The sequence below is a fragment of the Bison bison genome, unplaced genomic scaffold (assembly GCF_000754665.1).
Source record: "Bison bison bison isolate TAMUID 2011002044 unplaced genomic scaffold, Bison_UMD1.0 scf7180017864134, whole genome shotgun sequence".
NCBI lineage: Eukaryota > Metazoa > Chordata > Mammalia > Artiodactyla > Bovidae > Bison > Bison bison.
Window position 1 is genome coordinate 7059843 of NW_011494706.1, and position 26425 is coordinate 7086267.

At 39.7% G+C, this 26425-nt stretch overlaps 2 protein-coding genes across 2 annotated transcripts; one reads left to right on the forward strand and one right to left on the reverse strand.

Annotated features, from left to right (window-relative positions):
- Positions 1-89: 89 nt before the first annotated feature.
- Positions 90-19792, forward strand: LOC104988457 (EF-hand calcium-binding domain-containing protein 1-like). Its single transcript, XM_010839790.1, has 5 exons — positions 90-1784; positions 10157-10309; positions 11526-11630; positions 14609-14760; positions 17014-19792. Exons 1-5 carry the CDS (start codon positions 1727-1729, stop codon positions 17182-17184), a joined length of 639 nt encoding a protein of 212 aa, XP_010838092.1. The 5' UTR covers positions 90-1726; the 3' UTR covers positions 17185-19792.
- Positions 19793-19871: 79 nt separating this feature from the next.
- On the reverse strand, positions 19872-26195 carry RBM48 (RNA binding motif protein 48). Its single transcript, XM_010839788.1, has 5 exons — positions 26043-26195; positions 25339-25529; positions 23672-23817; positions 21801-22354; positions 19872-20199 (listed from the first exon to the last, which is right to left on the reverse strand). Exons 1-5 carry the CDS (start codon positions 26151-26153, stop codon positions 20113-20115), a joined length of 1089 nt encoding a protein of 362 aa, XP_010838090.1. The 5' UTR covers positions 26154-26195; the 3' UTR covers positions 19872-20112.
- Positions 26196-26425: the final 230 nt, after the last annotated feature.

Consider the following 26425-nt stretch of genomic DNA (forward strand, 5'->3'; position numbering starts at 1 on the left):
AAATAGCTGTGTTCTTATCAGCTCCCTTTGAGTCACAAGTTATAAACATTAAGAAACACTATTAAGTATGAAGTGGTAGATGGATAAGACATATCCCCAGATTTTTAGCAAATTTCCCTAAATTTTATGCTTGAATTTTCATAATCTTTCCTTTTTAAAGAAATCTACAAGGTTTAAGTACACAGCAAATTGGGGAGACATTTTTTATCCTAAAAGAAGTTTCTCAGAATTGTTCATGGAGTGCTAAAGGATAGGACAAATGTATCAAGTTACTTGTTGATCAGATTTGCTTTGAACATAAAAGTATACCTTTACAGACTGGTCCAGTATAGGATGATTACGTACCACTAAAAGCAGCAGTTCATTTTATTAGACTGGAGGAGAAGGTGATTTGGCAAAAATTGTATTCTTTCCAAGTTGTGCTGACTGTCTAGGAAACTACTTTTTCATTGGTCTTCTTGTGGTAGCCTTAACAGTCTTCTAAAAGGTATACAAGAAAATTTGAACAGGTGATATTATGTGCAAGTTAATAATATCTCTTTCTCCCTCCACCAAACTCATTTTTCTTAAATAATTATATACTAATTTTATAAACATAAAACATGTTATTTGGATACTGATGCCAAGGTAACTGTAACAAAATTGATAAGTGTCTGGGCTGAGAAATTGAATTTATACCTGGTGCTACCTTTTTCTGATTGTTTTGAATTCCTTTGGTTGCTCTTAGTATATTTAGGTATTTAAAATACCCTCAGATTATTCTGTATTTATTTTATCCAGAGTATGGATTCATATTCCTCCAGTCAAGATGTGCTAAGAGACTAATTTTCTTTTAATTTCATGGAGAACAATTGACTAGCCACTAAGAACAGTTATTAAAACTTGCCAGTTTTCAACTTAAAATCAGTGAACATTTGGCATTTCCTTAAGAAAAGTTTTGTGAGTTTTGCTTTTTTCCCAGTTGTATTTGCCTAATTTGTTTTTATATGTTATTTAAAATTTAGTAAGAATACATTGTTCTAGATTCTGAAAGTCATTTTAGTACTTTTTTTTCCTTGCCTTACCACAGTGAAGACCAGCAGACATACACAAAAAGATATTTGTTTTTTGTACCAGGATTCGACAGTAGACATGAGAACAGTTACCGTCTTGGCCAGCTTTGACATAATCATACTATGTTTTCCCACCAGTCAGTCAGATAAGTTGGAGGGGTAAATGTGAGGATTTTATGTTTCTCTAAAGTTCCCAGTTTGAGGCCTCTGTTTGCTTATCATGAGAAGGTACTTGGTTAGAGTTTTCAGAGGAGGTTATATATAACCTTTGAAGGAGCTCTTTATAGCCTAGGAAGTTATTTTATTTCTACTTAAAGATAAGGTCTTTATTGTTATGTGTTCATCCATAAACATTTTCAACTGTAGAATTTGTTCTCAGGAAATATAAGTGGCAATACTTTTAGATACCACTTTAAGTGGTGTTGAACCACAAAAATCAAAATTGGATTAGCTGTAATATTTCAGATCACAATAACTTTAATGAAATCACTGCCATTATTGCATATTTTTCCAATTACTTGAGAACCTTCTATGTTTGGTTGCTGGGATATTGCCATGGTCACATTCTGTGTTGGTGTGGAGTGGTGAGTTGTGGAATCAGTGGCAACTCAGGACGCCCAGGCTTGGAAGTAGGCTGTCTGAGAAGTCTTCATTGTTTTGAAGCCACACTTGACATGGACCAGAAGGTTCTGAAGAGACTGGTGGAATCCATCAGTAAGAGTGTCAATAGCTGTAAGTACTGACCAGATACCCAGCACTGCCTGAAAATCTTCAGTCAAATAAAAACATTGGGTAGTTGGCCATGAGCAAGTGCTTTATAACCCCAAAGTAGAGTTCTCCTATTTTCTATCTAATATTTTGGTCATTTAAAAAATATAGGTAGTAAGTGAATGAAAATCCCTGCACTTACACAGAAAATATTTCAGTCATCAGGTGTCCTAAAATACATTACATATGTGGGAAGCCTAGCTTGAGAATTTATGTGACAGTGTAAATGCTAAAGGATTATGTGCCTACGGAGTTCTGATTTTATTATAGTCTGAAATTTAATAAGAGATTTCAAAGTATAAAGGTTTACTGTGACAACTTCCCTGAGTTCTCTGGCACAAAAGCCATAGCAGCAGATGACTGCTGTACTTCACAAGATTGATAGAGATACATAAGGTATTTTAGATGTTAAATATCTTATTACTTTTGCACATGGCAAGTGTTTATTAAAACTAATAGATTTTTTTTTTTAGAATTCCTTGCCCTGCCAGATTTTAAAAAGTAATCTTGTAAATCTTTGTTTCTAAAGCCTGACCACAAGCAATCCTGACTGATTTCTAAGAATTTATTTCTAGACTTTGAGGAAGTACTTTTATTTCAGCCAGCTTTACGGCCTCATTATTGGGCACTTCCAGTTTTCCTTGTGTGACTTTGGCAGGATGGTCACTACCTTGTTTAAGCCTCTCATTGTGGATGTAATTCAGTTTTCTCTTTTCTTAGTTGGATTTTAAATGATCTAAGCTCCTCAAGCACTCCTGGGCCCTGTTTTACTCCTGTTGTCCTGCTGCTGCTGCTGCTGAGTCACTGCAGTCGTGTCCGACTCTGCGTGACCCCATAGACATCAGTCCACCAGTAGTTGTCCTACTACCGAAAAATCCATTCAGCAGATTTACCTAGTGTTGAATGTAGTAAGACATGCCTGCTGTTAATAGCCTGAGTTTTAGAGCATTCAAAGGGAATTATGCTTACTTTGAAAATCTGACTTCCCTTCCCTTCCTGATGAAATTTTTAGAGGTGTCTGCTACCCATATGTGTGTTTAAAACCATTATTTGTTACTAATATTTGAAAGCAATTCTCTGAAATAATCAGTAAATACAAGTATGTAAAACTTAATGAGAAAAAAAAAATTAATGAGCCCCATATCCCATATAGTCTTCTACAAAAAAGATACAGCTGTTTAGAAAAAAAAAAAGTTGCATTCCTTCCTTATTCCAAAGTTTTTGACACTTGATAATTCTTAAGTTACTGTTAACAGTTCAGACCCTAAATACTTGAACAGCTAGTGACCAGGATAACCAGATTATTAACAGCTGATGTTTGTTGAGCTCTTCATTGGCAAGATACTGCAAAATGGTTTATGTCCATTGTCTTTACTTGAAACAGACGCATTGAGGTAGGTGATGTTATCCATGTTCTTAGGTGAGGAAACTGCATCTTAGATTAAGTTTGTGTAAAGTCACCCAGTTAGTGGACTATTTGTGGGGGCTGAGCTAGTCTGATGTATACTCAATCTTTATTTTTTCAAATAAGTCAGCATTATACTAGTCCCTGATGGTCCTTCTGTATCCTGTTGTACCATAGTAAAGGCACAATGAAAGGTTGTTGAAATCAGTTCTTGAGTCCTTCCAGTTGAGACCAGGATAGACAATGTGCTCTCATGACTAGAATTTGGTTGATGATGGGTATTGCTGCTTTGGCCATCCCAAGAAGGGACTGTCTTTATTATTTCTCTTGGTGTTCTAATTGTGTGACAGAAAGTTGAAGCGATTTTTCCTGGGCTTTGCTTTAGAGCTTCTTAGGAGGGAGCCTTCATAATTTGCTAGGCCCCTCAAGTGCCACATGGCCATCCAGCCATTACCATTGTGTGACTCTGCTCAGATCGTCAGCCAGTCACCTCCAGTGACCTCACAAAGGAAATTCACTACCTTGCTAAACAGCTGTTTCCTTTTTTTTCCCTAACAGATCTAGACTGTTCTGTGTTCTAGAGCTAATATGACTTCTGTCTTCATGAATACTGCTCTCTAGAGCTACATTGTTCATTATAGTAACCACTAGCTTCATGTGGCTATTTAAATAAAATATGTAGAACTTAAAATCCAGTTTTGGTCACATGAGCCTCTTTTCAGGGTTTAATAGCAGCAACTGAGTTGTGGCTACCAAATTGAACAGCACAGATACAGAACATTTCCATCATCTCAGAAGTTCTATTAGACATTGCTGCTGTAGAGTCATGCAAAGAAGTTATTCCCTCTTCCAGATAATGGCCCTTTAATCTGATGGGGGAGGCAGATAATTATCTCATGGTATATAGTAAATGGCTTCATGGGTGTGTAACCTGTGTGTTCTTATAGGGCCCCATGCTAAGTTTAAGGCTCTGCTAACACTGACTTAAATAATTTTTTTTTTTTTTTATTCTCCCTTGTATTTATTTGGCTGTGCCAGGTCTTAGTTGTAGCATGCTGAGTCTTTGCTCTTTCTTGCAGCATGCAGGATCTAGTTCCCTGGCCAGGGATCTGATGAGGGCCCCGTGCATTGGGTGCACAGAGTCTTAACCACTGGACCACCAGATCTAGTCCGAAAATTCATTTTAAATTAGAGACCTGCATTTTCATTTTGCATTGGGCCCACACATTCTGTAGTTGACAGTGGCCATGACCTCGTATTTGTAGTATGGTAGGAGTAGCTCCCCCATCAGCATCACCTAAAGGTTAATACTGAAAATATAGATCCCTGAGTACCACCCTTAGTGTATTTTTAAAAATCTCTTATCAGTGGTGCCAAGCCTCCAGAGTGTTCACTTCATGTATTCTTAGACACTATAAAGTTTGAGGATCCTGATCTGAATTGTCTTTTCTTCAGACTTCAATTCCGTAGCCTAATGTCAATCCCATTTTGACAGTGAGTTGGGAATTGACCTAGTCGTTTTCACACAGATTGTCATTTTTATACTTACATACATTAGCAAACTTTTTTAAAGATAAATGAAGAATTTTAAAATTATTCTTAGTAGTGTCATGTGGTTTCATTCAACTGATCATTTTGGCATCTCAGACCTCTGGATCTTGACTCTCATCGAGCATATTCCTTAACTTTTCCAGTTTACAAGTGATTGATTATCATGTATTTAGCAAACATGTATTGCGAGATTACCATTGTGCTAGGCTCTGCTGCTGCTGCTGCTAAGTTGCTTCAGTCGTGTCTGACTCTGTGCGGACCCCAGAGACAGCAGCCCACCAGGCTCCCCTGTCCCTGGGATTCTCCAGGTAAGAACACTGGAGTGGGTTTCCATTTCCTTCTCCAATGCATGAAAGTAAAAAGTGAAAGTGAAGTCGCTCAGTCATGTCCGACTCCTAGCGACCCCATGGACTGCAGCCCACCAGGCTCCTCCGTCCATGGGATTTTCCAGGCAAGAGTACTGGAGTGGGGTGCCATCGCCTTCTCCGGTCCTAGGCTCTACTTGTTACTGAATAGATAGTAACAAAATTTTGCTAAAATCCCAAGTATTTAGTGAACTAAATTTCCCTGATCCACTCCTACCAGATGGAGGAAATAGTTAAATGTAGTATGGTTTGACTTTGTAAACTCACGAGCCTGTCTTTTCTGGGCACATAGGAGTTTTTAATACAATTGATTATCTTTTTTAGGACTTAGACCAGGACCGCCTAAGGGCCCACTAGTCCAGTATGTGGCTTTTCCTATGTCTGTGGTACGTAGTAACAGGAGCCAATATGTGTGCATACATAGGTTTGTGTACGTGCATATTTCCTAGCTGTGGCTGCTGAACAGGCTTTACTCTAGCACCACCACCGTACTCATACTTGTGGTCTCCCAACTGTGTGGAGGTTTTCCCCAACAAACAGTTCTCTGTGACATTAGCTGAGTGTCCCTATAGTTTAACACTACCGGGAGAGCATCAGATTCTACAGATTGAGTTCATTCCTACAAGACAGTACCCCACCAGATGTCAATCACAAGTCCAGATGATTATGCTTGTGACCAACTGGCTACAAATCATGACCCCTCCTGTGTTCAGTTAATCTGCTAGAGCACCTCACAGAACTCAGGCTGCAGCTTACTCTCCAGATTACCGATTTATTATTAAAGGATATGATTTAGTAGCTGGATGGAAAAGATACATAGAGCAAGGTATGTGGTAAGTGGTGTGGAGTTTCCAGGCTCTCTCTGGACACCTTTGTGTGTTCACCAACCCAGAAGCTCCACTTTTGGGTGATTTTATGGAGGTTTTATTACACAGCCATGATAGATCATTAACTCAATTTTCAGCCCCCCTCTGGAGAAGGATGGAGGTGGAACTAGAATTTCCACGCTTTTAAACATGACTTGGTTTTTCTGGTGACAAGCTCCCACCTAGGAAGAACCAACAGTCACCTCATTAGAACTAAAGACATTCCTGTAAACAAGGAAATGCTAAGGAATTTAGGAGCTCTGTGACAGAAACCAAGGAGAGAGACCAATTTTTTTTTTTTCTGCCCGTTATTTCACACGGATAATACAAGATGGGATTGGCAAGCAGTGCCAGAAAGCAAGGAAGTGTTGCAAAAGGGTGAGGGCATGTGAAAGAGACAGAAGAGCCAACTTGAAAGCTCCCAGTGGCCAAAGGCTGAAACAACTTGGGCAGCGAAATTATTGATAAGTGACACAGTACCGGCCTAAAATACGTATATGTGACTTCATACAGATGTAAATGATTCAATAAATGGAAAAGAGACAAATCTTCCTTTGAAGATCTTAATAGTATAAATACCCTTTCCCTGTGAAGTGGAGTTTGCTGCTGCTGCTCCTGCTGCTGCTAAGTCACTTCAGTCATGTCCAACTCTGTGCGACCCCATAGACGGCAGCCCACCAGGCTCCCCCGTCCCTGGGATTCTCCAGGCAAGAACACTGGAGTGGGTTGCCATTTCCTTCTCCAATGAATGGAAGTGAAAAGTGAAAGTGAAGTCGCTCAGTCCTGTTGGACTCCTAGCGACCTCATGGACTACAGCCCACCAGGCTCCTCCATCCATGGGATTCTCCAGGCAAGAGTACTGGAGTGGAGTTTAATTAAACCTTTATCATGAGAGACTGGCTTCTAAGGAATAGATTAGAGAAAGGGGAAGTAGATTCAGTGGAGAAACTAGACTGACTGAACTGCGTGATCCTGCTTAGCAGCAGTGATACATTATGTTAGTGTCATGTATCTGATACGTGACAAGAACAGCACTTTATCCCTCTAGTACTTTTCCCCAAAACATAATCACAATTTAATTATGAGGAAAGCATTAGGCAAACCTAAATTGAGGGACATTCTGCAAAATAAAAACTGTCAAGGTTATGAAAAGGACTAAGACTGAAAACTTGCAGGATTGGAGGAGACATGACAGCCAAATGGATCCCACATGGGATCCTAGAATAAAAAGGAAATTGGTGGAAAAATGGGTGAAATCTATAATGTAGTTAGTAATAATGTGCCGATGTCAGTATATTAGTTTTGACAAATGCCCCATGGTTATGTAAGATGTCAGCAGGAAGAAACAGTGAAGAGTTTTATGGGAATCTTACTCTGGGTGCATCTCTTACATAAAATACAACTATTCCAAACTAAAAAGTTTAATAAATAATGGGTCAATCTCTAGTTTATGAACACCATTCTCATTACCCACAATTTCTCAAGTATCATTTACAGGGGTTCTTTGACCACACATGTAAGGTCTTTAGATATAATGAGCTGCATAGATAAAACTCAGAGAAAGTTACTACCTGCTGCAGATTGTGTTTAAAATCCTTGATTATTTTGCTGGATAACTTGTTAGTATTTGATTCAGAGCAGTTCCTGCCTCCTGACTCACTTTCTTCAGATGGCCATTTCACGTCGCTGTAACACTCAAACATTAATTCTCCATCACAGTTGAGCAGGGCTAGTTTCAGGCAAACATTAGTGTAATATGTACACCATATTACTCAAATGTTAATTCTCCATCAGAGTTGAGCAGGGCTAGTTTCAGGCAAACATTAGTGTAATATGTACACCATACAGTGTGTCCACACACCTGAGCTGTGTTTCTCCTCATATTCCATAAAAGGGGTGGGGGGAGATGGTTTTTGTCCTCAGAGCACCTGCAGCCCCTTCTGTGACCAAGTCTTGAAAAGTCACATTGCTTTATTTCTATTGTACTCTTGGTTGAAATGGTGGTCAAAAAATCCCCCTAGTTTTAAGTGAAGGAGACACAAGCCCCATCTTTCTAAGGGAGAAGTATCAGAAGTCTCATTGTAAGAAGAGCATATGAGTGCGACAGAATTTAAAAGTATCTGGGAAAAGATGACCTGTCACATCTAGATTGACCATTCATAAGGCAGTTCCAAGAATCCACTGCCAAAGTGATCCTCCTTAAATGCGAATCTGATCCTGTTAACTTGGCAGCCAAAAGTTTCAATGAGCCCCTCTGTAAAGTCAAACGGTTCTTCCACCTAGCTGCACCAAACCATCTGTGGCTCTGAGAATATGCCACCCTGCCTTCAAACTGCCTCCTCTCGTAAATGCTTACTCCTGTGATTGCTTTAGCTCAAGTGACACCTCTTCCTGGAGCCCCTTCTTATTCACTTACTGCCTTTCCCCACTTAATGATTCCTTTCTTTGGATCACTACCAAACACTTTAATCATAGTGTTTGTAACACTTTTATTTCACTTCTTTGTCTCTTGACCAAAGTGTAATAAATTAAGGGCAGAAATGATGGTGTATTCATTGCCTAGGTTCATGGGAGTCCCTTAATAAATGCTTATTAGATGGATAAAAATGACCTTTATGTCAAATTTGGGGGCTATGTATGAAGACTGAGAATCTAATTCAGTTGATAAATAATATTAGGTATCTTAATTGTTTATTCTGTAGATTTATCAACCTTTACCCTAAGAGCCAAGTCATTCTGACCATGTTAGAAACCCTAATGTAAACTGCATATTTGCTGTCAGTTCTCATTGGTTTTTGTTGGGTAACTTGAAATCATCTCAAAGACAAAATCTAGAAAATATTTCTCCCTCCACCGTCCCCAAAAGAGGGAGAGAGCAGAAGGAAGAGAGAAATAGAACTAGTAACCAGCTTCCCTCCTAACTCTTAGTTCTCTCAAATTATCTTTCATTCATAGAATCAGACTTTTAGAAACTGAGGGAATCTCAGAGATCATCTAGAATAATACTCAAATTTTACAGGTGAGGACTCTGAGGCATAAAGAAGTTGAATTGTGTTAAGTCAGCTATGTAGGATAAGAAATGGAAGGGGAACCCAGATACTTAAGTCCAGTACCCCAACCCATCGGACAGGGCATTAGAGTCACCTACGTGCTTCTTAAACAGCGTTATCAGGCTCCCTACCTGCTTTCTGACCTCATTTCTGTGGTCCTAACCAAAGCTTCGGAGAAGGCAATGGCACCCCACTCCAGTACTCTTGCCTGGAAAATCCCATGGATGGGGGAGCCTGGTGGGCTGCCCTCTATGGGGTCGCAAAGAGTCGGACATGACTGAAGCGACTTGGCGGCAGCAGCAACCAAAGTTTATTGCTCCAGCCAGGCTTCTAGGCTTCCAGTTTTCCCCTTCAATACAACTTTGCCAGGTGGGTTTTCTTAAACCACTTCTCAACCCTTACAACATAGAAGAATTAGCTGAGCTTTTGTTTCAAAGGTAGCTCCTGGACCCACTGTTAGCAACTGTGACTTAGTAGGTCTGGGGCAAGGCCTTTGACAAGCAATGAGAGGTGGATGATTTTCATACAGAGGGGTGCAAAGATGATACCACAAGAAAGCCTGCTCCAGTAAAATAAATGTTAATCTCCTGACCAGGCATTCAAGGCTCTCTTTCAACAGCCTGTCCAATTCAGTCTTGTTTTTCACTTCTTTCCAACTTGCTGTGCTCCCAGCAAAACATATTCAACCTCAATCTCAATTCTTTCCTTTACTCATGTTATTCCTACTCTTCCTGGAATTCTCCACTTCTTTACCACCCTGAATAGATTCCTTTCTGGATAAATGCTCTGCATCCTTCAAGGCTCAGTTCAAAGTCTACTCTCATGAAAATAGCACAACTCTTTCTCATACAGATTTCTCTTCACATGTCTATAGTGGTGAGTGTCAAATGACATAATTTAACATTTATATACTGTCTTAATGAGACATCTGAGTGGCATCTATCTTGATTGTGTGAGCTCTTAAGTAACAAGTCCATGTCACAGTTTTTAAACCACTAGTACTTTAGAAAAACAAAATAGCTAATTAGTAAAATATATTTTATTGGGTTGAAGAACTCAAAGGTTAAATCTAAGTTGTATTTGTATTTTAATTTTACAGTCAAAAAGAGTGAAATAGAGTGTCTCATAAGAATTTTTCACAACGTGGTGGGACGAGGTGATGTGAAACTTGCTAACGGACTAGATCGTAACACATTTCGAGTGATCCTGCACAGCATATTTGGAATGACTGATGATGTGCTAATGAATAGGGGTAAGGAGTCATGGAGACTGAAATGGGCCAAGCTGAGATGGCAGGTGTGTGTGGGTGTGTGTACACACACACATATATATATATATACACACATATATTCAGTTTTCACCAAAGACTGAAATTTTTTAATGCAAAAACTATAAATATAATTCTGGTAGTGCTACTGATTTAGAACAGTAAATTTGATCATGAGGATGGATTTTATTATAAACTCACTCAAGTTGTTGTCTCATAGCTGTAGTACTTTGAGAAAGAACCAGTAATGAACTAAAGAAGCTAGCAGTATTCTTTTTGAAAGGTAAGTTTGTGGTTTCCATTGCCTTTGGATTCATATGCTGTAGACACGTAAAACATGTCAAGTCATGTTGACTTCTTCAACACACACAAAAAGAAAATTGCTGACTGTATTGAAAAACTTAATTTTATATTTAAAATAGGAAACTGTATAACGTGATCCAGTCAATTTCGATAACAAACTTTTAGGTTCAATTTGATGTCTTGATGTGTGTAGACACCATGAAAACTTTATCACGTCATGTGGTGGTCCGCAGTTATATCCGACTCTTTGCAGCCCCCGTGGACTGTAGCCTGCCAGGCTCCTCTGTCCATGAAACTTTCCAGGCAAGAGTACTGGAGTGGGTTGCCATTTCCTTCTCCAGGGGATCTTCCTAACCCAGGGACTGAACCCTCATCTCTTGCATCTACTGCTTGGCAGGTGGGTTCTTTAACACTGAGCCACCTGGGAAGTCCATAGTCAAAATAACTAATGTTTCCATTACCCCCAAAAGAGTAAACAATATTGTATTTTCCATAGGGAAATACCAAGATTTCATTGGTAATTTCAAAAATAATGTATTATTTTACTAATTGATCTTTAGGTATAATACAAATTCTTTAGAACAGGATTTTACCACTCTTTTCAGAGTAGAAAAAATTATCACATTGATTATCTACATTGTTGGTCTTTGTTCCTCAAAATAGCCATACAAAACATCACAAGTGACGCTCATCATTAACCATGGGGAGGAGAATGGCTTCTTTCTGTAAAATCTGTTGGAAATATACTTCCGGTTATTTTTGATTCTTTCAAGAAAGATTGTGCCCCTCTTTTGTCCCCCTCTTTTTGGGAGGAAATACTTTTTTTTTTTCTCTATTCATACTACTCTTGAATAATAGCTATAAATTACAATACACTAACACATTCTTTTTCTTTCAGTATTTTTTGCATTTGACAAAGACAATGATAACTATATAAATGTGAAAGAGTGGGTTAAAGGACTATCAGTGTTTCTTCGAGGGACTTTTGAAGAAAAGCTGAAGTGTAAGATTTCTATATAAATTTTAACATATATATTGTCAACTTTATATTTAATCCATAAATTATTTTTTAAAAAACATAAACTCAGTGTTATTCTCTATAGCACTCTTGCAAAAGTTAGTTCATGAGAGTTTAAAAAAAAAGGCAGATGAAATGGGTGACCTATTTCATAGGAGAGTCCCCAGACCCAGGACACTTACTTTACTAGTTCTGTAACAATCAAATACCACCAGGATGGCTCTTTGGCTCAAGGCCTGGGCAAATAACAGCAGCTACAGGTCAGGACGGGTGCCAACTATGATCATAGGCAAGGCTGAGCACTCTGGGGCTGTGTCTGGGCTCAGCAGGAAATGGGCCTTGAATATGGGCAGCCGTGCAGTTCACAGCGGGACTACTGCTTGCCTTTTCCTCAGAGAAAGTATGAGGGATGAACACGCAACAAGGCAAAGCACACAACTGTCAGACACCAACACTCTACTGTTAGAGTGAGTGCAGGCGGATAGAGAGGGAGTGAGACTGAGGCAACGCAGTCCCAAAGGAAGGAGCTTCCTACAGAAAAAAGCATCATCAGGACTTCCAAAGACGAAAGGCTCCCAGTTCACAATTTTGTAGAGCTAGCTCTGGCTCACCTCACCTGTACCACTGCTGTGATGCATGTTTTCTGTTTGACACCTCCTGTGCCAGGGTGTGAAACCTAGAAAGAGAATAGGAACAATTTTAAACAACAGTGTTCAAGGGAACAGATATCAAATTACTTAGGAAAAACTGCAGGGTTCTGAGTATGCAAGCAAATTTTTATCCCTTCTGCCACTTGATTCTGGATTTGGGATGTTCAAAAGAAAATCTCTAAGTTAAATACATGTTTTAAAAATGATAGTAACATTTTAAAGACTCACCAACTGTATTTGACATTTATGACTTTTGTTTCTATGTTTTATTTGAGGGAGGTCTTTTTTTTTCCTTTTTTTTATACTTAAAAAATTGAAGTATAATTTACATGCTGCTGCTGCTGCTGCTGAGTCGCTTCAGTCATGTCCGACTCTGTGCGACCCCATAGACGGCAGCCCACCAGGCTCCCCCGTCCCTGGGATTCTCCAGGCAAGAACACTGGAGTGGGTTGCCGTTTCCTTCTCTAATGCATGAAAGTGAAAAGTGAAAGTGAAGTCGCTCAATCGTGTCTGACTCTGCGACCCCATGGACTGCAGCCCACCAGGCTCCTCCATCCATGGGACTCTCCAGGCAAGAGGACTGGAGTGGGGTGCCAGTGCCTTCTCCAATTGACATACAACATTGTATAATTCCTTTTTTCACTTACATGTTTTTTCCCCCACTTTTCTCCAGTCTAATTTTCACAGGATACCATTAAGTATAGTAGTCACTTGTTCCTTATAATTGCAGCGTTCTTATACAGAAGTCTCACTGAGAAATGAAAAGTGAAGTTTCATGAATGTAAATTCTTGTGAAAGGGTTTGTGACGAAGTGCAGCTGGACATGATGAACTGCTGTTGTTTAGTCTTTAGGTCGTGTCCGACTCATTTGCCACCCCATGGACTGTTGTCTGTTAGGCTCTCTGTCCATGGGATTTCCCAGGCAAGAATACTGGAGTGGGTTGCCATTTTCTTCTCCAGGGATCTTCCCAAACCAGGGATCAAACCCATGTCCCCTGCATTGGCAGGTGGATTCTTTACCACTGAGCCAGAAGGGAAGCCAGCATATAATGAATAGCACCACACTATCAATTTTTTTCCCTTTTCTAATCCCACTGCCTAAAAATACTTCATGTATTATATATTTCAAGATATGGTACTTTGGGGAAAATACTATTTCTAGTAGGGTTGTGTCACAAGCTCATATGTGCTATATATTAGAAAAATGCAACAAAAGAGCTAATCTGATACTCTGGAATTTAATACCTGGTTCTTTTTCTTCCTCCCTCACTCCCTCCCTTCCTCCCTTCCTTCTTTTCTTCCTATCTTGCTCTTCATTCTTTCCTTGTCTCTCTATCTCCCCTCCCTGCTCCTTTCCTTTCTTTCCAAAAACATTTAACTAGATTACTAACTCAAGAACTACTTCACTGCTATATGCCCAGGACCTGAATACGGTCATGTGTGGGATGAAGTTATGAGAAACTGTAGCAGTGCTTACATAGTGCAGTGGAAATCATGGAAATCGTTCTCCAGGGAGAGATGGATCATTTGGGATAATGAAATGGGCAGTCTCCAAGGAGATGACAGACTCACTACCCACTACCCAAATATATTGAAATATGTTTTTTGTCAGTGATATAGTGATGTGTATACACTAGCTTTTTAAATCTGAGTAAGAAGGAAATTGCCTGGAAAATCCCATGGATGGAGGAGCCTGGAAGGCTGCAGTCCATGGGGTCGCTGAGGGTCGGACACAACTGAGTGACTTCACTTTTACTTTTCACTTTCATGTATTGGAGAAGGAAATAGCAACCCACTCCAGTGTTATTGCCTAGAGAATCCCAGGGACGGGGGAGCCTGGCAGACTGCCGTCTATGGGGTCACACAGAGTCGGACACGACTGAAGCGACTTAGCAGCAGCAGCAGCAGCAAGAAGGAAATTATAGCAGCAAGATACACATACATATTTATATGTGTATAAATGAAAAGAAAGAATTTATACACATATGTGTGTGTGTGTGTGTGTATCTCACAAAGGATATTTAGTCTTGTGGAAAGATTTATAAAATTCTCTCCTGTGTAGAATGTTGTTGTTCAGTCACTACGTCACGTCTGGCTCTTTGTGACCCCATGGACTGCAGCACGCCAGGCTCCTCTGTCCTCCATTGTCTCCCAGGATTTGCTCAAATTCATGTCCACTGAGTCCATTGAGTCTGGATTGTAGATTGTAAACTGTTTTTATCCTTCTTTAATTACATACTGAAACAACTGAGAAGACTAATGACATTTTAACTATTTTTATCCGTATCTATAAACTTCTTGTGCTTTGGAAAGTTTGTTTTGAAGTTTATTATTTCAATGGTGATGGTTACATTTCTCGAGAGAGAATATACGACATGTTGAAGAACAGTCTACACCAACAGTCACCCGAAGAAGAGACTGATGAAGGAATAAGAGAGTTGGTAGATATAGCCCTGAAGAAAATGGTAAGAATAAACAAGCTGTAGTTCGTTATATCCAGTCAAGTGGATGTGAGGAAGCTAAAGAAATGATTTGGTTCCCTACGTGGTGAATGTAACCTTCGTGAGGGCAGGAGTTCTTGTTTGTTCTCTGCTCTATCCATTGCCTAAAACAGTGCCTGGCTGACAGTGGTTACTTCATAAATATTTATGGGATGGCTGGGTGATTAAATGAATCACTACACTAAATGAATGTTAATTTCATTTATTACTGTACTATCAGTAAATCCTCCTTATCTGGGAAGGAGGGTGATAGACGTAGTTCTTTTAAAATTGAATGCCACTGTAGTCTCTCTTCATGACCTTTGCTTTCTCATCCATCTCAACACATTATAATGAAATAACCCGTATAAACTGCTTACTACATGCTGGGCCCTTCACAGAAGCTTAATATTTAAACATGTTTTATCTTCAAAACAACAGTATGAAGTAGAAAATATTATCTCTATTTTGCAAGTGAGAAAACTGAAGTGCAGATAGGTTTATACAAGGTCATGATGGAAAATGAGGTGCAAAGTTTATCTTTCAATGAAACCAGTAACACCTCTTGATTATGGCCATAGTGACTTCTTTTTCTTCTTCCTGTGACCCTAAACTGGATACCAATGGTTTAAGACTCTGAGGCTGCCAGGGTCCAGCTCACTACCTCTTTGGAGTTGAGGAAGTAAGCAATGAGGGGTCTGCCAAGTCTCAGATTCAGCTAACAGACCAGAGGGTGTCCTCTTCCATTGGAAATGCTCAGTAGCCACTGAGAGGCGGGAGGGCAGACTTGAGTGACAGTATCCTTCCCAGTACCACACCCATGCCCCCTTTTATTAAAATACTTAAAAAAAAAAAATTTACTTGGCTGCTCTGGGTCTCAGCTGCAGCACATGGGATCTTTAGTTGCAGAATGCAGGATCTGGTTCCCTAGAGGGCGACTGAACCTGGCCAGGCTCCCTGTGTTGGGAGCATGGAGTGTTAACCACTGGACCACAAGGGAAGTCCCCCAGCCCCTTCTTTTGGAAAGAAAATGTTATGGAGTGAATCTTTTTCTGGAAAATTATTCAAACCTTTCTTTAAATCAAGAGCCCCCCAGCAACCTTGATTTAGTTATGCCCAGAAGTGAAAAAATAAGGACTCATCAAGTCAAATCCAAACTGAATTAAGCAGTTAAAACTATTCATAATCTACACACACGATTTAGTTACTTTCTCATAGTCCCTGTCATGAGCACTGCATTCCAGCCTGGTCTGCCTGCTTCCTGACTTGCATTCCGGCTTACTGTCATAATCCATGCTGAGCCATTCCTCTGCTTTTCCTCGCCACCTATCTACACCCCAACCATCTTTAAGGGCCTAGCAGAAGTCTGCTAGCTTCTTCTGATCTTAGTCCTTCTTGCTCTCTCAGTGCCTGCTCCTTATTAAGCAGCTTCACTTTTACACATTTTACGTTATATCCTTGTCTCAAGTTTAAGAGATGCTTTGTGAAACAAGACTAACCTTAAGAATCTTTGGCACTACTTCCATCACAAAAGTAGCAGTATGGTAACGGGCTTCCTCTAATTTTGTTTCATTTCCCCAACTTGCATAGAAGTCCTTTAAGGATTTTTATTATTATTTATTTGGCCGCACCAGGTCTTAGTTGTGGTGTGCGGGATGCTAGCTGCCAGCCCACCAGGGAAGCCGCCCGAGGGACAGGGTTTTATATGTCTAAGGTAACGCTGGGGCTGCTATGACAAAGTATCATACTCTGGGTAAACAACTGGAGTTTGTTTCTCACAATTCGGGGAGTCTGAGAAGTCCAAGATGAAAGTGCCAGCAGGTTCACTTCCTGGCTGAGAGCTCTTTTCTTGCCTTGCTGACAGCCACCTCCTCAGTGGGTCTTCACATGGCAGAGAGACGGAGCTTTGGCCTTCCTTTTACTCACAGGGACCTTCATGACCTCATCTAAACCAAACTTACCTCCCAAAGACCCCCACCTTCAAATATGATCCCATTGCAGTGGTTAGAGCTTTAATTTGGGAGATGTGGAGAGACAAACATTCTATTCATAATATCAGGTATTAGATTAAAAGGAACAAAGTAAGTTGCCTCCATAAGTAAGCATCTTTTGATGTGTGCAGGTAGTGCCTACATAAGTGTGAACTTGATTTGGTAAAATCTTTTATTATAGTTATTTTCCATGCAGAATTAAAATTAACTACTCTGTCATTTACCAAGAAATCATCTTCCTCTCTAGGATTATGACAACGATGGCAGGATATCTTTTGCAGATTTTGAAAAAGCAGTGAAAGAAGACAGACTTTTGTTGGAAGTGTTTGGGCCGTGTTTACCGGATGCAAAGGTGCAGTGGCAGCAGCAAATTGGCTTGGGGGAAATTTTCAAAGATCTGAAAAGAAATCCTTGCTAGACACTTACCTCTATAGGGTTCCAACCTACTGCTGAAGTTCAAGCAATCAAGGTCTCTGCCCCATCTTAGCATTTGGGACCCAAGACTCTCAGCTTTTAACCACCTTAATCATACACAATTCCTAATATTCTGGATGTTCATATTTTCTCCCTCTAAACCCAAGGTATACTGGCTTGCTTGAGATACAACAGCAAATACAGGGTGGATTCAGCAAGAACCTACCATCAACTGCTAGGAGAAAACTTGATTTCTTTCTCATTTGTTGTCAATGAGAATACACTTTCAAAAATTTTGGACACATGCATAGTATAGTATTTTATTTGTGCTCAAAAAGTTTTGAATTTGACAAATGTTTTCTGTGCCAGAAGAGCCGGCCTGATAATTGACTTCACTATTTGCTTTCTTAATTCTTCCTTTGAGCAACACATGATATAGGAAGAAACACATGCAAACACATGATATAGGAAGAAACTTTTTATTCTCTGCAGTAATTTAGATGGGTGATTTTTGTGGATGAATTTGCATAATGTTAAGCTATCCTTCATAGCTCAGTTGGTAAATAATCCGCCTGGAATGCAGGAGACCCCGGTTTGATCCCTGGGTTGGGAAGATCCCCTGAAGAAGGGAATGGCAACCCACTCCAGTATTCTTGCCTAGAGAATTCCTGGAAAGAGCAGCTTGGCAGGGTACAATCCATGGCGTCGCAAAGTCAGACATGGCTGAGCAACTGACACTTTCCCTTTCAAGCTATCCTTAAGTCATCTCAGCTTGTCCTGCTGTAGTTTATCCCCACATTTTAACTGTCTGGAAACCTGTATTAAAAATCAATGTGTAAAAGGCAAACTTTTTAAGAGGACTGATGGGTTAAACAGTATAGAATAACAGGCTGGAGTAAGTACTTAGGTTCAGATGGAACCACCAAGGTTCTTCAGCTGCTCCCCTAGAGTCCATCCGTAGCCCAGTTATCTAGAGTCTTACTGCTCCAAGTATAATCTGTGCACCACTGGCATCACCTAGAAACTTGTGAGAACTGCACTCTCAGACCCCTCCTCAAACCAGCTGAATCAGAATCTTTTTTTCTTTAGTGTGTGACACAATTCAGGTTCATTTTCTCTCCCGTGTCATGGTCCATCTTGTGTCTGTGGCCAGGGATGGGGAGGAGTGCTGGCCTCCACAGTCATGGAAAAGGTCAGGGACACAGAACCCACATAGCAGCTCCTCCCTTCAGGACTATCAGAGAAAATTTTAATTGACATAAAATACACCTGTCATAAAATTTATCTTAACCAGTTTTAAGTGTACAGTTCAATAGTGATAAGTACATTGATGCTGTTTTGCAACCAATCTCCAGAACTCTGCTCATCTCGCCAAACTGAAACTCTATACCCATTAAACAACTTCCCAGTCCCATCACCCACCAGCCCCCGCCACCACGATCCAAATCTGCATTTTAATAAGACCCCAAGGAAGAGACTCAGAACACCTAAAAGTCTGAAAAGCCTGATCTAGACAGCAACTTGCTCTAAGTCTATGTTGAAGTTGCTAATGTATTTTTTGACTAAGAGTGCACAGAAAGTACAGTTGACCCTTGAACGATACAGGTTTGAACTGGGAGCGTCCACTTGTATGTGGAATTTTTTTCTATTAATAAATACATACTATATGATTCACAGTTGGTTGAATCTGAGGATAAAAAACAACAGATATGGAAGGCAGACTATAAAGTTACATGTGGATTTTTGCATGGAGGGTCAGCAACCCTAACGCCACATTGTTCAAGGGTCAACTGTATGTAATTATCTCACAAGGAAGTAGGGCCAGTCCCCTTGCCTGCAGCTTCTTTTAATACCATCCACCATGCAGTGCCATCCTAGCAAGCTCGCATAACGTCATAAACGAAGGTGAAACTTTCTAACCTTTATGTTCAAATTCAGTCCATTAGGCAAGAGACCCTTAGGATGGGGAGAGAAGAAAAAGGGACACCATCTGGTATGGGCCTCTTCTGGTTACTGTTATCAGCAAAAAAAGAAACAGCAAACAGCCTGGACATACTTGGACCTCCAATTATGTGGCCCACTGACAGGGAAAAAATGTGGGAAGTAGTGGTGAAAGTCTACCACTTACAAATACAGATTTGTTTCTGCCTCAGACGAAGTAAATTATCTTTGAAGTTAACTAAAGCATATATGCCTCTCGTTTCAGCTTTGTGCTAACAGTTTATTAACTTTTTTGCTTTACAGAGTTGTCTGGATTTTGAAGCCCTGGCATTCCAACATATCCTGACTTCTAGTTTTTGAATGTTACTCACCCAAAATTATTAAAATCAGAAACAGATCCTGGTCGCCTGTCTTTATATTGTAAAGTACCTATAGTTGCTTCAATTGGTTTACATATAGTGATTGCAACATGAGAAATAATGTTGTAATGAATGATTTCTATAATATTAAGTATGGATCAAAATAACATCAATTGATATAATAAGTAATGATAAACTAATTAATTTGTTAAGTTAAGCCAACAACCTTAGATCTTGGAGCAAATGTTGTGAATTAGCCGTTCACAATCCTCTTTTCTCCTGCTTCCTCAAAAACAAATAGAAAACCTAAACATCTGACATTCTACACTCTTCTGTTAGGAACAGCAGTGGGCCCAATTCCAGCCAATAGGATGTAACCAAAGTCACGGAGTGGAGGATCTGGAAAAGTTTTATTTTTTTTAAAGGGACATAATTGGTTGGCATGTTCTTTGTTCACGATAAACTAATTTTAAAAGATGAAACTAAATTAGACAAGTAGCTTGAATGAAACTACAAAGAAGAGAGTGCATTAAAAAAAAAAAATACCAGCAGTAAAAATCTCTTCAAGAATCCAAATGACAGCCTAAAAATAAAAAGTAGTCCTTTAAAAACATTAATTTACTGCAGGCAATTTATATCCTTCTTCTTTGTTTTAAAGGACGACTTCTATGCACGTCTTCCACTTTGTCCTCTGGAGGCTTTGGTACAGATGAAATTACCTAGTTTTAAAGAGAACCACCAACAGTTTAATTTTTATAGTAGAAGAGTAATAAACTATTAGAAGAGGTAAGATGTACACCCGGGAGTTTAATCCTTGCCATCACCACACTTAAGGCAGTCAGCCCAGGTTCAAGGTGCAGCCTACAGTCTAGGCACAGAGCAAAGTTTTCTGTCCAAATACTGATGGGAGTAAAATTTTTAAAGCCAAGAAAAATTTTGAGGGGAGAAAAGTAAATGTATGCTCTACTTTAACATTCCTTTATAGAGCTGTTATTTTCTGAAGTCACTTGTAATTTTATGAATACAGAGAGATACCCTGGTTTTGTGTAACTTGAAACACGATAATGTTTGATATATTCAGAGACAAGGAGGGTCCAGCCAGGATGGTGGAAGAAAAATGTAGAGAAATAAGCAAAAATGCTAGAATCCTCAATTTCTCAAGGAAAAATGAAACCAAATACATCAGAACAAAGTAGACAATCTAAGTTAAAGGACATACAACAGTCTTCACTTAAAATGGAAAATTACTAGAATCTGACATAACTGTATTTAGTATTTTCCTTCTACAATTTCTAAATCCAGGACGTGGACCTGACTTTTTCTTGAACACAGTCGGCTCCGGTAAGGTGTGTCCGTGTCTCAGTCTACCACACCCGCAGGCTGGGCGCCAGCACGAGCGAAAACAATGCTACAGAAGTTTAAGCGTAAAAACTGGGTCCCTCAGTTTTTATTATAAAATAATTCCTCATCCTTAACTGGGTATAACTTTGATGTTAAGAAAAGGTACATAAAATAATCTCCCTTAGCCTTTCTTACTCACATTTGTGAAATATATGTACCACTATGTGAGAAGCATTTTCTGAACCTGAGTTCAAGTACAAGAGAATGGTCTTTCTCCTTCAGATGATTTCTAAAGACTTGCCCCATAGTAAGGTATATTTCAAAAGCTATCTCAAATATTAATTTTTATTTGTGCTTAGAAAATGGAAAATGATAATGTAAATAACATTAAAAAACTACTACTTAAGGAGGACAATTTATCAATAGGTCTAGTCTACTTAAGAAATACGAAATTAAAATGCAGACCTTCAGGCCTAATCTTTAGAAATCTCACCTTCTTCTATGATTATCAAAGAAGCAAAATAAGCATTTGAATTTTTAAATTTATAGTTGTGAACTTGAGAAATAAATTATAATAATTTCCCCTCAATGCAGTAGTTCTCCACGTTGGCTCATATTACAACTATCTGGAGAGGGATAGTTTTGTTTAAAAAGGGAGGGCCTGGGCTCCATTCTCATAGACTGATCTGACTGAAACTACTGCTTTTATATTTTCTACCTAGAGTAACATAAAATATACTTAAAGAAAGGATTAAAGGTATCAAAACAAATACATATCTGTAAGTCAAATTCAGTTACTTCAACACAGAATTGTAGGAAAATACATCTAAAAATTAAAAATGGAAAAAAAAGAATGACAATACTAAAAAAAAAAAAAAAAATGACAATACTGAAGTTCCTACAAATAATTCTCCACTTAGCTGTTAAGTCCTTATAACCAAACTGTCTCTTAAAAGTTTACTTTTTTAAACGATCTTACCTCTTTAAGTTTATTCCGAATTAAATTCGCTGTTGTATTCAAGGAGTCATCATGCATGTCCACTTTAGGAATGTCTGGTAACTGGGGGCCAATCATAACCTCCTTGCTACTTGTGCATGCTTCAGCAAGAGTCTCACGCTTGCAGTCATCTTCTCTTCTCCTTTTCCGCTCCTGCAGCTGTGTTGTCCTAGGCATAAACCTGTCAACTGCCTCTGAAGGAGTGAGAGCCTTCTGTGTGCCAGGGCGGGCCAGTGAATTTTGTAACGTTTTCATCTGCATTTTCTGCAGAGAGTCACAGTGGTCACAACGCCCCAGTGTTTCATCAAAGTTTCTACCATCCTGAGAGGAGTTTGATGGTCTGTCTACACGTTCTCCTGATGAACATTTACACTTGGGGGAGAAATAACACAAAGGCAACTCAGAAGAATAAGGAAGACAAAGATCTGAGTTCCCAGTAGAAGTGTTCAGAGAGGCTGCAGGAAATCCAGATGTCTTTGAATGGAAGGCCCCTCTAAAATCTTTTGCATCTTTATGCTTCTTTGTCATGTAATGATCTGTATGTTACAATTTAAAAGGCAGGGAAAGGGAAACAGAAATGGTTCATTTACTGTTTTCACCATGTAGAAACATGTAACTTTAAAAAGAAACATTAAGATGTTAATGAATGCTACCCTAAAAAATTTATTCTTGAACAAGTACTGTATTTACATGGTTTAAAAGCTAAAAAGGGTATCTGTCCAGTCTTCTCCCTCCCACTTAGCCCTCTTGTTTTCCTATAATACCCACTTCTCTGTATCTCTCTGCTTTCCAGTTAACTCTACATCTTAGGGAGTTTTTCCATGTCATTACACAGAAAACGTTTTATATCTTCAAAGTATTTTTACTATTTGAACGTATTGTGCTTAGTTTGTGTTTGTAGTTTTTAAAGGAAACAATATGCTGGGTCCATAGTTTATCATTTCTTTTGCCACACGGACAGGTTTTTCCTGGAGCCAGTTCTTTACACATTTACACAGATTATAGTTCAGTGCCTACGAATGACCAAAGGCTCCCAACAGCTCTTGCCAAAGTTTCAGGTAAGTTTCCCACATCTCTCCTCACACTGCCAGGTGCCCCTTACCCAACCAGCCAGAAACTCATCATTTTCAACAGCTTTTTAGACACTGTCTTTTTAACTAAAGGGTGAAAATGTGGTAATTTGAGCCTCTAGAATTATTCGGATTTCAGACCACACACACTATCATAGTCCAGTGCTGACTCCTCTAGTTCTACAATCCATGAACTAGATCCTATGACTCCATTCTGTGCACTGGGATTTTGTGTCCAGGGCAACTTGATTAGAAACACGGGGCATCTGGCCAGCTCGTGTTGATCAACAGTGGAATTTCCCCACTGTTTTCAGTTTTAGATTCACAGTTCAAACTGGTCTGCACATCCGAAGCTGTTTCTCACTGTCTTGGGGTCAAAGCCTTAATTCCTCAGCATGGACACAGGCCTTTCAGGATTCACTTACTGTCCCCTTTTCTAATCTCAGATTCACACATAAGCTACTGTGCTGTGGTTATCATATATTACTCACAGTTCCTGAAAATGCATGATGCTCATTTATTCCTCTGGCCCATCTTTCCATCTTTTCCTCTCCCTCTCCCATTCTCAGTAATGTCTACTTTCCCTTCAGAACTCAGCCACCTTTCTCATCCTGCAGGAATCTTCCATGAAATAACATCTATCCCTTCCCAGGCCAGATTACATAACATTCTGTAAAGAAAAAACTTCGTAGCTTATACTCACTAGACTGGGAAAACTCTAGGAGGATAAACTCAGCAAAATGCCTGACACATAGGAGGTGTTTAGTAGTAGGCTTTACATACCTTTATTTTTAGTCATTCTTGCTACATAAGCATTCCTCTCTCGTAATTTTTTTCTGGTTTCTTCAACTGTTTCAAATTCTGGAGCATAGCACACATGAAGCAACCCACCAAAGAAACTCTGCTCATCCATTTTTCTCTTGGCTATCCTAAACAGAAATTCACAATATCATGGTTTACTTAGGGTGAAAGCTTAACTAGTATACAATGCTTTGATCTAAAAAGCAAAGTCCAGATTTTGTTGTGTACATAAATCCTATGTCTTGGGAGTTAAGATGCTCTGCACGTGAATGGTATTGACCCTACTGATCCACTGCATATTCTTTCAGAGCCTTTCTTCCCCTCTCCCAAGAGTCTTCATAGGTTTTAAGCTAAGTTTTCCAAAAATATCCAGACTCCTTTTAACCAACATAGGATTCAGCTGGTTGGCCTGAGGTACACAATCTGTGGTCATGAAATAGAGATTCTGTGTTAAAAGGCCCTCAAGAATTAGCTCATGCCCAGCTTAGCCTTTTTAGCACAATGTGTTCCTATAATGGGGTTCAAAGATAAGAAGTTAATAACAATATTACAATTATTAATAATGGAGGAGACACAAATATGTAATAGTAAACGAGAAAAGGAGAGGATTGTATTCATTTAATGTATACTTACTAAACATCTATGACTGGCCAGGAATTACTACAAAATTAAGTACTTCTGTGTCCAGGGAAAATGGTAAGAAATACTCACTGAGATTTTACCATGTGCCAGGCAGTGGCCTAAATGCTTAAATGCTTCACTTGAAATCACGCTTTTCAACATCCCTATGATGACTCTGAGGCATGGGGAGATCATTTGTCCAAGCTCACCTTGGTTTGTGGAGCCAGGATTCAAATCCACATGTCACACTGTCTGGCTCATCGTAAAAGGGGTGTGGGAGATGCAAAAGCTTCATGGAATGAATGCACAATAAGAAAATATGCTTCCCTAACCATGAGGAGCTGGCAAGTTGGTTAGGGCAGTGAGATTACACATAAGAGCAACTGGAGAACAATACATGACCCATATACCCCAGTACTATTTGTAGCACAGAAACTGTGAATTGTAACAGCCAGGGAAGGATGGGCTTGAAGCATATTAGTGACAAGAATATAAGATAAGGCATTTCATATTTCCCTTATTACAGCAGAGGATTTATGCTATAGAGAAGAAAAAAAAGATGGGGTCAATTCAAGCTCATGTTGTTTACTGCATTCTGAACAGGAGGCATCGCATCTGCTAAGCCCTCTACGTGGATTATCTCATTTCATCCTCATACAACTTCAGTAAGTAGACCCTTTTTTACCATACACATTTTATAGAACAGGAAAACAGGTTTAATGGGATTAAATAACTTGTCCAAGGTCATGATGTTAGTAAGCAGTGGAACCTGAAAACTTAGTCCAAACCCAGTTTTTACTCTACCACACTACAAGACAGAAAATGGTTAAGCATGGAGATGACCTGATGGACAGACTTTTGATAAAGCTAACACTTACATTAAGAATATTGGGGAAAAAAAAAAAAGAATATTGGGAAAAAATTAAAAGCCATGTTAGATTACTGGGTAATTCATGAAAGAATAAGGGAGGCCAAAATGATAGCAATGGGAACAGAGGAAATGAGACACTGCTTAACTTGCATATTACCTTGCGCTTTGTAAATTGAGAAATTTAATAAGATAAACTTCTGTAAAGTCTTCTGCTGGGTATTCATCTAGAGCATTATACTGTTCAATTGTACCATATAAAGCAAATCGCTCAACTAATTCCTTCATTGCTCCCACTGCAGGAACTCCTTGTATTAATAAGTACCAAGACTCCAAATTGATTGTATATACCTAAAAGAGATGCAGACACATTAAATGTATTTCACAAACAAGCCTAAGACAAGCTGTTACTATTTAAAAAAAAAAAAAAAAAGGACTGAAAACAAGAACTACTCTGTTCAGGTCTGCAGAAAAGTTTTTTTTTTTTTTTTGCCCCTCTCTTTGTAGAAACAATAATTCACCCTACATGTGAGGGCTTCGAGCTAAAGCACATAATAGACTACCTCCAATCGACATGTCTTCAGAAGCTGCCTCGGTAAATGTTACAGGAAAGAGTTAAATATTCACTACTGTAAACCCGGAAGATACGACTAAAACACATACCCCGTTTTCAGGGAGCTCCAACAGTTGACCAAAGAGGCCGCGAGAGTATCTGCTACCTGAGTACCGGCGTTCCTCACACTCATCTCCAGCAAATGGGTGTGACCGCAGCCTTTCAAGACTTTATTTACATTAACTAGGCGTGTGAAGCTACAGCTCACATAAAGCTACCGACGACAACGAATGAAACCAAAATCACTTTACCTTCACAGCGCGAGGCCGTCGGCCCTCCCGATACTTGGCTCTCGAGTCACACACAGCCCTTTGGACGTGGTGATCCAATACGCCCCCAATTTGCCCTCCACTCGACGCCATCTTGCCGGCTTTGGCCCTCGCAGAGACGACAACATCCGCCTGTTGCCCTTCTGATTATCCAATCAGAGAGAGGGATGGGTCAAGGCGCGCCGAGATTGGCTGAAGGAGCGACAGGGTTGGCCATCGTTTCCTGTGAGCAAGTAGGCGGCGAGCGAGCTGCCGCCCTCCAGCGGCGCGGCGGAGAGGCCCGGCGAGCCGGAGTGGACTTGCTTGACGCCCCCGATACCGAGGCGCGAGGGGCGGGACCTGGGGGCGGAGCCGATCAAGCGTAT